This window comes from Bubalus bubalis, chromosome 23 (assembly GCF_019923935.1).
Source record: "Bubalus bubalis isolate 160015118507 breed Murrah chromosome 23, NDDB_SH_1, whole genome shotgun sequence".
In the NCBI taxonomy this organism is placed as follows: Eukaryota; Metazoa; Chordata; class Mammalia; order Artiodactyla; family Bovidae; genus Bubalus; species Bubalus bubalis.
This window is the reverse complement of record NC_059179.1, coordinates 46,498,458-46,512,169: the sequence shown is the minus strand read 5'-3', so window position 1 is coordinate 46,512,169 and position 13,712 is coordinate 46,498,458. Positions and strand designations below refer to the sequence as shown.

General features: G+C 46.9%; 1 protein-coding gene across 2 annotated transcripts in view; it reads right to left on the bottom strand.

The window, feature by feature from the left end:
- Window positions 1-13,712, bottom strand: part of DOCK1 (dedicator of cytokinesis 1) — a 559,970-nt gene that overhangs the window by 496,673 nt on the left and 49,585 nt on the right. For both annotated transcript variants that reach the window (XM_025273840.3, XM_025273841.3), the window contains exon 2: window positions 6,770-6,853. In XM_025273840.3, the coding sequence (XP_025129625.1) occupies window positions 6,770-6,853 (84 nt within the window). The remainder of the gene's footprint in view (window positions 1-6,769; window positions 6,854-13,712) is intronic.

Sequence of the window (13,712 nt, the reverse complement as noted above, 5' to 3'; positions counted from 1 at the left end):
GGGTCACTGCCAAGCACACATACCAACACCCTCAGATCATCAACAGCAGCAGCACAACAGAAATCCTATTGAGAGCCGACTTCCTCCCCCTTCGAGATGGAGGGGGGTCTGGGGGGGGTGCCCTGGAGCAGTCACATCGCACAAAGTGCTTCTGTGGTGAAGACTCAGCCCCCAACAGGAAGCACCAGGCCCAGGAACACAGGCCCACCTACCCCCTAGGGGGCTGGCCTAGATTCAAGTTCCCATTCTCTCCATGTGGGAGGGCAAGCAAACAGCAGAAGACAGAGGGAAATGCCCAGTGGAAGAGACATTCAATGCTGGGCAGGATCTGACCACACCCTCGGCCCCTCCGATCAGGCTGAGGGCAGAAATTGTTCCTGCCAATGCTCAGGGGTCACTCACGGCTGGTCACTCACCTCCCAACGACTCTGCCACACACTGAATGTCTCCCGAAACACTTTGAGGGTGCTTCAGGCCACCTCGCTCCAGGAAAGGCAATCAAAAGCCTAGACAAGTTCCACTGAGCTCCCCAGGAGCAGAAGGACATCAGCCCCCAACAGAATGACAAAAAGACTTGGGAAAGCACCAGCTGGGTCAGCTCCCAGAGACTAACTAAATACTAGGGTTTTAAAGAAGGCCAAGCACTGAAGAATCGATGCTTTTGAACTGTGGTGCTGGAGAAGACTCTTGAGAGTCCCTTGGACTGCAAGGAGATCAAACCAGTCTGTCCTAAAGGAAATCAGTCCTGAATATTCATTGAGAGGACTGATGCTGAAGCTGAAACTCCAATACTTTGGCCACCTGATGTGAGGAACTGACTCTGAAAAGACCCTGACGCTGGGAAAAACTGAAGGCAGGAGGAGAAGGGGACGACAGAGGATGAAATGGTGGGATGGCATCACCAACTCAATGCCCATGAGTTTGAACAAACTCCAGGAGATGGTGGAGGACATCACATGCCAGAGGAGCCTGGCGTGCTACAGTCCATAGGGTTGCAAATAGTCAGGCACAACTTAGCGACTCAACAAAGCCACCAATAATAAAGTAACAAACAGTCAAATGCTGGAAATCAGGGATGCATGAATGAAGATGCCCAGAAAGTGCAAATGGACCTGTATTCCACCAATGACCAGACACCTCTCATAGAGCAATGATTTAACAACCGGAGGAGGAGTGGAAGCAGGAAGTGATGGAGTTAAAATCCTCCAGGGATTATGAACAGATGCTTTCTGAGCATTCAGAAACGAAGCTGCAAATCACCAGGAGCCTTGCGAAGGATTTGCTAAGACTGAGATTCGACCAGTGAACCCACTTCATTCCTGACAAGGCAACTACACGGTGATAAGGGAGCACGGTGGACCCAATGTCGAGGTCTCGGGGCGCATTTGGAGGATTATCTCTGGATAGCCCTCCACCGTCTTCTGGGTGGTTTCCATTTGCCCAGCCCACAATCAGTGCCCACCTGGGTCAGTGTTCACAGACAGAAATGGGAAAAGACAGCGGGTCAATGCAGTAAGCTGTTCAGAAGGCCGTATTTAATGTAGAGGACTGCCCACTTTCCTGTGATTTTATCCCTCCCATATTTTCAGTATTACCATGCCCCTTCTTTTCTGAAATTGACATGGGATGAATGTCCCAGAACATCTAAGGAAATACTTCCAAGGGACGAGAAAAAGACAGAGCCCAAGACAAAAATAAGCAAAGTTTATAAACACTGTAGAGAAGAAACCCAAAAGACTTACATATGTATGAAGAGATGCTCAAACTTACTAATAACCAGATTGAAACACATATTAAATCGACAGTTTAAAACACAATTCACTAGAGTGAGGAAAATTCTAACGCTGCAGGATTCAGGCAGCCACCGGCACAGAGGTGGGGAGTGTAGACAGCATGACCAGTGTGGGCAGGACCCTTCTTCCCCGAAGTATCCATCCCTGCACCCCGGAGCTGCCGCGTATCCAAAGACACTCGCACACCTACTGCGCTCCGTGGGGCAGACGCAGGAGGCAGGATGGGTGCCCATCACTGGGAGGGTGGCTAGTGAAACGTGAGGGTCACACAGAGCACTGAGCGCCGGAGACTGCACCCTTACCAACAGGGCTGCATCTCAGAACACAGCACTGAGTAACAACGTAAAAACAGAAGGAGCGCTTGCGTGTGTTACTTGCTCAGTTGCGTCCGACTTTTGTGACCCCATGAACTGTAGCCCTCCAGGCTCCTCTGTCCATGCCATTCTCCAGGTAAGAATACTGGAGTGGGTTGCTAGGCTCTTCTCCAGGGGATCTTCTCAATCCAGGGATTGAACCCAGGTCTCATGCACTGTGCAGGCAGATTCTTTACCATCTGAGCCAAATGAGCACTACAACCACATTTATATACACAGAAATATATGCATGCCAGCCAGTACAGGCGACACAAAAATTCACTTCAAACACAGCAGAAGGGTTTCCCAGGAGGGACTAAAAAAAGATGAGGAGCCCTTTTTCTTTCGTTTACGATAATAGATGGTAGTTTCTCTTTTAACACCTTTCCCAAGCCAAAGGAAAACCTAGGGTTTCCCTTCTCAAGAATTTTTGCATGCGTTATTCCTTCCAGCAACTGAGCCCCCAGACTATGTGCCAGAGGTCTCACCAGAGAGAGCAAATGTAGAAACAGATTAGACCCAATTATTTCTAACCTCCAAGAGCAGATTCCCCTAGGACAAGCAAGGCTCAAACCACGAGCAAGGGCAGAGACTGGGGATCAAGGGCAGAGGACAACCCCTCAAAGGCTTCATGGAGGGCAGCAGGGGGACATGAGAGGATAACCTGGCTGCTGCTCTGGGGGGGACAGGCCAGGCAGAATGAAGCCAGGAGCAGGGAGATGCATGGCTCGTTGAATTAACAAGCTGACTCCCTTCTTCCAACCAGGCCTCAACCAACCAGCTCCAAACAAGACAAACCCAGCTCCCCAAGAGATACCCGCCCAATGGCAAGAAGAGGTCAGACGTGGTCCTCAAAGTCAGGGAGGGCCCCATCCAGCCCAGGAAGACAGAAGCCACGTCCGGGCACACAGCAGAGCGTTTCCAGCAGAAGGACCAGTGCGCGCACACTCAAGCAGGGCGGGTACCAGTGAAGACAGGACCAGGCAGAGCGGAGGAGGGGGGCGGGCGTCAGAGAGGAGCCTGGGGAGGATCACTCAGACAGAGTCTCCAAGGATGGCTCCAGGTTATAGTTAGGAGGAGAAGTGGGGTGGCGGGTGGGCAGAGCAGCCTCTGCAAAGATCTGCTCACACAGCATCTGAGAAGCCCCCAGCAGCAAGGCTAGGACACACCTGAGGAAAAGGCTGGGGCTCAGGTGAGACAGGGGCTTCCCAGGTGGCGCAGTGGTAAAGAATCCATCTTTCAATGCAAGAGACACGGGAGATGCTGGTTTGATCCCTGGGTCGAGAAGATCCCCTGGAGGAAGAAATGGCAACCCACTCCAGCATTCTCAACTGGGAAATCCCATGACAGAAGAGCCTGGCAGGCTACAGTCCATGGAGTCGCAAAGAGCTGGACATGACTTAGCAACTACACAGCAATAACCAGGGGTTGAGAATCCGCCTGCCAATGCAGGCGACATGGGTTCAATTCCTGGTCCCAGAAGATGCCGCATGCCACAGGGCAACTAAGCCCAGGCACCTCAACTACTGAGCCCACGCACTCTAGTGTCTGGGAGTCACAACAAGAGAAGCCACCGCAACGAAGAGCAGCCGCCAGTCGCTGCAACTAGAGACAAGTCCACGCAGCAGTGAAGACCCAGCACAGCCAAAAATAAACAAAAACAGAAGCATTTTAAGTAGTTTTGCCCTTTTAAAAAAAAAAAGGACCTAATGCTATACATTGTCCTTATTAAAAAGGAGAAATAGACAGAGCCAAGCAGCGGGAGACTGCCGCGTGATCCTGAAGACAGAAACCAGGGTGCCGCACCTGCGGGCAAGGAACGCCAATGAGGACAGCAAAGGAGCAGAAGGCTGGAGTGACCCGTGGGGCGGCCTCGCGTTCTCAGCCCTGCCGACCTTGACCTGGAGCCCTTAGCCCCCAGAACAGTGAGAGAACACATTCCTGTTGTTTAAATGCCCCACCATGCAACACCTTGTTACCTCCGCCCCAGGACACCCAGAGGCGGTCTTCACAGGACCTTCCGTCGATGGATGCTCGTGGAAGGAAAAGGGATGAAGGTATGTCGTGGAAGAAAACAGATGATGATCGCTTTGAAAAATCCGAATCAAGTTCGAGTGCTGCGTTTTCATCACAAGAGCACTTTCCTAATTTGGGTGCAATGCTGCCCTCTCCCTCAGCACAGCTTACACCCCTTGGAGATCCTTCTGGAAATAAGCAGGTGGCAGGACCCGCGCCTGCTTGGGCACTGGAGAGTCACTTTATCAACACCGGGGACCTGGGTTCACTTCTCCTGTCTGACTGACCCTGGACACTGCTTATAGGCAGGGACATAGGCAGGGGTCCTTATAGAAAGGAGCCCTCAAAGTTCCGTCCACCTCCACAGTGACCTGGAAAGTTCTTTTCTTTGCTCTGTGCTCCAAGCCTCCATGAGCCTGAGACGGACAAATTATCCATAACTTGCAGGTAAATGTGTTCTCTGAACCTGAATATAAGGAGTGATCATCTAGAAATTATATTCTCTGGAGCAATCCCAGCAGTATCCTACCCTGAACAGGATCACAAAGAAAAGGGAAATGAAATTTGACAAACAGAAATAAATTTTCCTAGGGGGAAAATGTGGAAGGGGCTGAGAAGAAAAGAAGAGAATGCCACAGGCTAACACAATCCACAAAATTTAAACAGAATGAGAGCAAAGAGCAGGAAAACAATTATTCCATTGTAATCCAATGACAATCAAGTCACCAAGTTTCCCAAAAGCAATGCGTCCCCCCCCACGCATTTCTCTGATTGGATTCTAACTAAAACCAAAAAGGCTGTTGTCAAAGAAGGGGAATTGGTTTTCTATTACAGGGTCTTTACAAAGACTGGAATATTGTAATCAACACTTGGAAGATGGATGAGCCCAGAAACCAAATGCTCACTAAGGACTCCTTTATCATGATGTTGGCCAAAATGTCGATGCCTGCCACCATTTTCGTTTAAGTTAAACGTACAAAAAGGATCACTGACTTGCCGAAGGAGTCTCCTGTTTAAAGAGTGCATTCTTCCTACGAAGCAAAGAACCAGAAGTCACGGCCCCCACTACCCGGGGTTGCACAGGAAATTGCTATCTGTTCAGGAATGACGTCACTGTCCACTGTTTATTAACCAGGATTTCAAATGCAGCTGACCCGGGGCAGAAATGAAAAAAAAAAGATATAAGTGCGTTCTTCCCCTGAGATCAGAAAAGTGTTTGAGATGAGAGGTTTGATCCTTAACCTCTAGCTAATTTCTCCGCTTCCTTCCAGCCACCAGCCATATAAACTGGGGGCAGATAAGGCAATCCAACTGTCAGCTGTAAAAACGGAAAATAAGCAGAGGGTACCCACGGGCAACTACTCGTTCACACAGAAAGGAGCACGTCTATTTCTGCATCACATCCGCTTCTAAGCATACGCCACGGAAGCTGATTTCCACCCCCAGTGGGACATTTTTTAGGGTAAAAGGTGCAAATGGAATGGAATTCTAAGCCAGATGAGGAAGTAAGGGACATGGACATGGGTGTTTTAATGAGTTTGTGCTTCTCCAGGTACACGGGAGCAAGCTGCAGTTTGCCTGATGCAGAAGCTGAACGAGGCATCACTCATGTGCAAAGAGGATTCCGAAGACTGAGTGTGAAGTTCAATCTGTGATTACTACGGGATGTCTGCAATTTTCTCTCCCCGCATCTCCAGCCCACCTCCTCCCGGGAGGGGTCTGGCTAAACCCGATCTGAAAGCAATTTTGCTGTTGGAATTACCAATTTTAGTCAGTTCTCTTTATTCCTTTGTTACATGGGGGTCACCCTTCCAACAGGAAATAGAGCGCCAGCGCTAAACACAATCTCACAAAACATCCAGATGTGAGGAATCTAAAAGTCAAGCCCATCATTGCTTCTTCTCTGTGCAGCGATAAACCGCAGCATGAAATGAAAGGGGTCCCGTTTTAATGATTTGCGAAACACTAATATGAAAACCAACAGCCTGAAAAACCACGGACACTGGAAAGCCACTGTCCCCGACAAGGGTATTTATCGGATAATTACAACAACCGCTTCACTGGACCCCACCACACACAGCGGCAGCAATCTTCGTTCACCCCTCAGAAAATGGGGTCACAGATTTTTTTAAAAAGGATTTAAGACATGATAATTTTGGTTCCTCTCAGGAAATTGTTAAGTCTAAGTGAGAACATAAAAAGTCTTACCATTCACATCAAACACCTCAAAACACTAAGCCAAACACTAAACTAACCTTAAATGTATTTAAAAAAAAAAACTTTTTTCAAGCAGTTATTAACAGTCAAGATGTATATACATTCATTTCCAAAGAAAGGAAACAACGGTGTTTTAAAATAAGGAAAATGACTACTTCAACAGAAAACTTTAGAGGTTAAAAATTTAGGAGTTTAATTTTAAGTTCATCTTAATTTTTTTTTTTAAATGACTTCAATAACAGAAAACCTCACCACTGCCCGCTCCTGATACTGTGCAAGAAAACCAGAAGTTAAGTGCTTTCCTAACAAGGTAATGATTGGCCCATTAGGTACTGAAAGTGTCCTAACCACACAAAACATAAAAGGAAACACACCAAAATAAATACGCACCTTCGTATGTTTCCAGGATGTGCACAGCGTCTCCTATTTGTAAAGAAAGTTCATCCGCTCCCCGCGCATCATAGTTATAAAAAGCTGTTCAGAGAGAAAACAGCAAAGAAGCTATTAGTAAAGGTGAGATTATGCTGGCTTGTTTTTGCCTGTTTTTAAGACTGAAATATTCTGCCTTTGCCTGGATCATCCTCTCTGATATCCACAAAAGGAGCCTTTTCTTTCAAGGGTCCTCAGTTTAAGTAGAAGAAATTCTTAACCACTTATAACACCAGACAACCACAAGTGGTTTATTGTGGTAAAATGATGTGAAATTTGCCTTTTTAATCATTTTTAAGTGTACACTTCAGTGACGTTACATTCATAATGTTGAGCTCCATTACCACTATCAATTTCCAAAACTTTTTCATCACTCCAAACAGAAGCCCTATAACCATGAAGCAATAATTCTTCACCCCTCCCCCTGTCCACCCCTGATAACCTGTAACCTACTTTCTGTCTCTATAAATCTGATTGCTCCTGCTGACCGGAGCAGGAATCATAGAATATTATCCTTTTGTGTCTGGCTTCTTCTGTACTGTGCTGTGCTTAGTCGCTCACTCACGTCCAGCTCCTTGTGACCCCATGGACCATAGCCCGCCAAGGCTCCTCTGTCCACAGGGATTCAGGCCGGAATACTGGAGTGGGTTGCCATGCTCTTCCCAGATCTTCCCAACCCAGGGATCGAAACCAGGTCTCCCTCATTGCAGGCAGATTCTTTGCCATCTGAGCCACCAGGGAAGCCCAAGAATACGGGAGTGGGTAGCCTTTCCCTTCTCCAAGGGATCTTCCTGACCCAGGAATCAAACAAGGGTCTCCTGCATTACAGGCGGATTCTTTATCAGCTGAGCTACCAGGGAAGCCTGTGGCTTCCTGTTTTCAAGGTACACACACATTATTCCATGGATGAAAACCTCATTTCTTTTCACAGTGGAATAACATTTATAATAGGAAGAAAACTGAAGCTATTGTCAACAACATTTCAATTATCACTTCATATACTACCATATATTTCCATTAACGGACTTCTCTACTAGATGACTTTTTCCTGTCTATGAGTCAATGACACGTGGACTGAGAATTCCTTGAAAATCAAATTGATTTTAAAAGTATCATATAGCCAAAGTTGCTATTAAGTCAAAAAAAATTACAAAGAGGCAAAAATATGTCTTATGTTAAGAAGAAATCCTTCAAAGGGACAATACACAACACATGTCTGAAATCCCAAACATTTATCTGACATAAAGCAGTTTTGTTCCTCCTAGCTGAGCATGCAAAAGTCATCCCATTAAATTCAGGCCATGCTTTTGCTCAAGAATGGAGATAAAGGGAAATATCACAGTGAAAAAAGGATGTTTACGACTCCCAAATATTCAATTAGCCCACTCTCAATTTAAAAAATTACAGTGATGTTATTCCTTCCCAATGGATTCTACCTTAAAAGATTTTTCAGACTTGAGGTAAATAAAACTCATCAAAACATTTCCTCGAGCAGGATCAAACTCTCACCCATCCATCCTGAACACCCTGCTGGATAGACTGCCCTTTACAGGCACTGTGACCAGGTCCATCGCTGGAATTCTCCCTGATCTCATGCAAGCATGGGGGGCCCTCCTGCTGACCGACCACCTGGCCTTCCTTCCAACCATACACTCCTGGTCCCTGTCCCTATTTCTCTCTGAAAGAAAGAATCTGCCCGTCCCTGTGTGTCCCTCCTTATTGTTCCCCCACGAACGGGGTCTTCCCAGTAATGCCCCCTCTTCCAGAGGGCCAACTCTAAGTATGTGTTGGCTCTTTCAACCCCTTTCTGCAAAAATACCCAGCAGCACAGCGCACTTCCTGTCACAGCTCCATAACCAAGCTACTGAACGTGTGTGTGGTCTCTGGAAGCAGAGACACTAGGCATGGTACCACCTCTATCCCTGTAGATCTGAGTGGCCTCCAGCAAATGATCTAGCTCTCCCTCCTCAGCTTCCCCGGCTGTAAAATAAGGAGACTGATTTCTACCTTATAGGAGGGCATGAGTACTTTGTGTCTTAAAGAAAATAACGCTGCCGACGGCTCTGTTGATCTAATGCATGGGTTGCCCCCAGTAAACAATCATGCTTAGTCGCTCAGTCGTGTCTCTTTGCAACCTCATAGACTGTAGCCCATGAGGCTCCCCTGTCCATGGGATTCTCCAAGCAAAAATACTACAGTGTGGTACCATTTCCTTTTCCAGGGAATCTTCCCAACCCAGGGATCAAACCTGTATCCCCTGCATTGCAGGCAGATTCTTCACCATCTGAGCCACCAGGGAAGCTGTAAACACTCAGCAAATTGTAAAACCTCTTATTGTGTTTGGGGGCATTTTGTTTTTACTGCTATGAAGACTTCTCTTACTACCAGAATCCTTTTTTAAAAAGCCAAAACGAGCAGATTATCACAACGAACACAAAAATTCTAAAACATCAGTAACCATACATACGTAGAAAATTCTATCTTCCCAGGTATTTTCCCATATTTTCACCCAGATTCATAAAATTTAAAAGGCCTCAACTGACATTAATGTTATTGGAAGTTATTAAGTTTATTTAGCATTTTATGGTGAATCTTTTAACAAGAAATAACTGCATTAGAGAAAGGAAGCTCAGAACATATGCCAGCCTCTCCCAGCCCCGAAAAACCACTTCCGAAGCCTTTAGAAACCATAAATGCATTCATCACCATTCTTAACAGCATCCCTGCCAGCACGTCTATTCTATTACTGATGCAGAAAAAAAATAAACACATCAAAAACAATACAAATAAAAGAAAATGAACACATCCACTGTAAATACATTCAGGTCCCTGTGAATTTGCAAGGCCCACATGCAATAGCCTTTAGTAGTGACCTCTCCATCTCTGAAGTAGGTGGAAAGGCAGCTGTGAAAAGCTCATACAACAGAAACAATTCTGAGACTCCCCTGGTGGTCCTGTAACTAAGATTCTGCGTTCCCAATGCAGGGGTCCTGGGTTCAATCCCTGGTCAGGGAACTAGATCCCACATGCTGCAGCTAAGACCTGGCGCATGCAAATAAATATATACTAAAAAAATAAATAAAATAAAAGTAGTGGAGGAGCCTGGTGGGCTACAGTCCATAGGGTCACAAAGAATCGGACGCGATCGAGCATGCATGCACAGCATGGATTTAAAGAAATAAACTCAACTGATCAACAACCTTAAAAACGAAGGACAGAGCCATTCCACATTTAACTATGACAGTGTGAGTCACTCAGTGGTGTCCAACTGTCTGTGAGCCCGTGAACTGCGGCCCACCAGGCTCCTCTGTCCATGGGATTTTCCAGGCAAGAATACCGGAGAGGGTTGCCATTTCCTCCTCCAGGGGATCTTCCTGAACTACGAAATGAGCCTTAAAGACCCACGATTTCACAGATGAAGGGGAAGGGGGCCTCAGAGAGTTTATGCCATGTGGCCTCAAATGACACAGCAGAGCCTGGACCACAACACTGGCTGCCCCCGCCCACAGGCTCAACAATACCACGTTAAAGGGAAATCAAAAGACTTGCATATATATTGGTACGTGTTGAACAAGGAAGCAGGAAGGCGCGGAAAGTGTGGTAGACAGAATAATGGCCCCAGAGACGTTCACATCTGAATCCAGAGCCCTGTAAGGCAAAGGGGCCTGTGGCCAGTGAGATGCGCTTAGAGGTCTAGAGACGGGGGGCCCAGGGTAATCACAAGGCTCCATGAGAGGGAGACCAGAGTATCACACCAATATGACCACGGAAGCACAGGTCCAAGGGGAGCAAGGCAGGGGCCACGAGGCAAGGAATGTTGCAGTCTCTAGACACAGGAGAAGGCGAGGAAAGGACTCTCCCCGGAGCTGCCGGCAGGAACACAGGCTTGCCTGCCGCAACCTTGATCCTAGGACTTTTGACCGTGCAAAACTGTAGGGTTGTACATCTGTGATGTTTTAGACCCCTAAGGTTGTAATTTCTTACAGCAGCAATAAGGAACCTATACAAGGAGCTATGTGGAAAACAATTTAAAGGAGGCCTTTTGAGCTTGATTCATTCACTGCCGAGCAGGGCCCCCAAGAGTAAGCATCTGACAAGTCCGAGGGCTGAGGGTCCCCACTTCCTGGGTGATAGAAAAATGAGAACAATGCAGTGAATTTTTTCTTAAATAAACCCAAAGGTCTTCAGTGTAAAAGACTATGCCCTACTCTAATCACTTGACCTTTCAAATCTGCCCCTCTTTTGGGAAGTGGTGGGTAGGAGCCGAGACGAGAAAGACCAGAGGCATCTTCTCCTTTACGAAGGATACTGGTGATGGATGGCTTCTGGGTTTTCAAATGTCTTTACGCGACACAAGCACAGGGACGGCGGCCTTTCTGCCGTTTGTCTTCTTTATCTCTCTGGTCTGTTAAGATGCGGGAAAACCCCCGCAAGAGAGCAGGGTCATCGCACCTCTGTTCACAGCTTTGGAGAGAATGGCCATCACCTCCCTCTGGCTGGTGGTGGGCGCTTAATCGATTCCTCCTCCTCAAAGCCATTTAGCTTGTTTAATAGCCTGACTTGAGACGGGTGTTGCTGGGTATAAATGGACCTTCACGTGAATTTCTCAATCCTGGACCTCAGAGTCCAGCGTAGCAGCTTAACTTGTTATTTGTGTGAAAAGTGAAATGGGAAAAGGAGGTGGAGATGAACCCAAGTTGAAGCTCCTTTCTCAGGAGGACACAGGTTTGTTTTCTTTTGGGGAAGGGGAGGGATTTTGTTTTCGTTTTTGTCTTTTTCTCTCAAAGAGCCAGCAGCAGCCCAGAGTGAGGAAGCACATGGATCTTTTTTTCCAAAATAAAAAATGAGCACCCTAGTCCATGCTCCACACAGCTTAAATGCATCAGAGATGTTGAAAAGCCAAAGCCATCTCTTCTGCTCAGTCTCCTGATCAACCTAAAAAAGGGCTGCCTGGGAACAGAAGGAAAGAACTGTGGTTCATAAATCAGAGAGGAGCGCTTCTATTCACATCGAGACTTGGAATAACACTGAAGGTGACGATACGGCAGATGAAGACGGTGATGACGGTGGTGGTGCTGATGGTGGTGAGGGCGACGCTGAGGGTAATGACAGCGAGTCCATTCTCTGGGCTAGCCGGTGGGCTAAGAGCTTCCCTGAGCCACCTGGGAAGCCCAAGAGATGGAGCTAGAATTTTCCCCATTTCCCTCATCAGGGTTTACAGCAGCTCAGAATCAGCCCATACATGAGCAGCCAGGGGCCCACTGGATGAGGTGCCAGAATGCCAAAGCTGCAGGGTCTCTTCCTCAACCCCAGTCCTCTCTGAGCCTTGCCCTCCTGATGGCTCCCTGAAAATTCCAACATCCATCCTGGATCCATGACAGGCAAACATGTCCAGGTATTCCTCAAGTCCACCATAGTCTAAAACGTCAGGCTAGTGGATTTCACATTCTTTACACAGAATAACCCAAGCTGGGGTAATTCCAGAAATGCAAGACTGGTTTAACATCCAAAAACCAATCAATTAATTTACCACATTAACAACAGTAAATAGTAAACAATCATATGATCAATTCATTTGGTACAGAAAAAGAATTCAGTGAAATTTAAATCCTATTCAGGGAAAAACAACAACAAAAGAATTACTTGACTATTCTGACATTTGTTATTGTGATTCAGCCATTTAGTCAAGTCCGACTCTGGGGACCCCATGGACTGCAGCACGCCGGACTTCTGTCCTTCCTAATCGCCCGGAGTTTGCTCAAAACCAGGTGCATTGACTCGGCAATGCCATCCAACCATCTCATCCTCTATCGCCCCCTTCTCTTCCTGCCTTCAATCTTTCCCAGCATCAGGGTCTTCTCCAATGAGTCAGCTCTTTGCATCAGGTAGCTCCAGGTATTGGAGCTTCAGCATCAGCCTGATTTCCTTTAGGATGGACTGGTTTGATCTTGCTGTCCAAAGAACTCTCAAGAGTCTTCTCCAGCACCACAACTAAAAACCATCAATTCTTTGGAGCTCAGTTTTCTTTATGGCCCAACTCTCACATCCATACATGACTCCTGGAAAAACCATAGCTTTGACTAGGTAGACCTTTGTCAGCAAAGTGATGCCTCTGCTTTTTAATATGCTATACATGTTTGTCATAGCTTTCCTTCCAAGGAGTAAGCATCTTTTAATTTCATGGCTGCAGTCACCATCCACAGTGATTTTGGAGCCCAAGAAAATAAATTCTGCCACTGTTTCCACTTTTCCCCTATCTATTTGTGATGAAGTGATAGGACCAGATGCCATGAACTTAGGGTGGGGAAAAAAAAAAACAACAAAAAACACTACAGTCCATCCATCCATTTAACAGATGAGAACACAGAGCCCTCCAGAGGAGTCACGAGTTGCTCAAGGAGGCACAGTGATGGACAGCAGCCCTGAGACCCTGGGGTGTCCCTTCCAGACTGTCCCCACCACCCCATTCTTCCTGACCCAAGCCTTCAACATCTCTCACTGAGATGAAAAATAACATTTCAGCAGGTTTTCTATATAAAATCTTTTCTTCTCTCCATCACCAAAGTTACCTTCCTTAAATCTTACTCCAAAACACTACACAATTTCTCTTGGCTTTCTGAATCATGGCTAATCCTCCAGCACAGCATCCAAAGCCCAGTGGGACATGACTTCAGTCCATCTTTCCAATCCCCTTCTCCCCAACTCACCCTCCTCCAGCTCCACCTCCTCCCACCCCAGGCCTGCTCCTCCCACTGGGAATGTCACATCCCGCTCCGCCTCTGAAGACCCCACTTGTCTACAAGGGCCGCCCTTGCTGGATTCTGACTTTTCCCCCTGAACCAAAAAAAAGAAAAGTACATGCACACCTGAATTAATTGCTTGCTTCCCAACTGTTCTATAAACT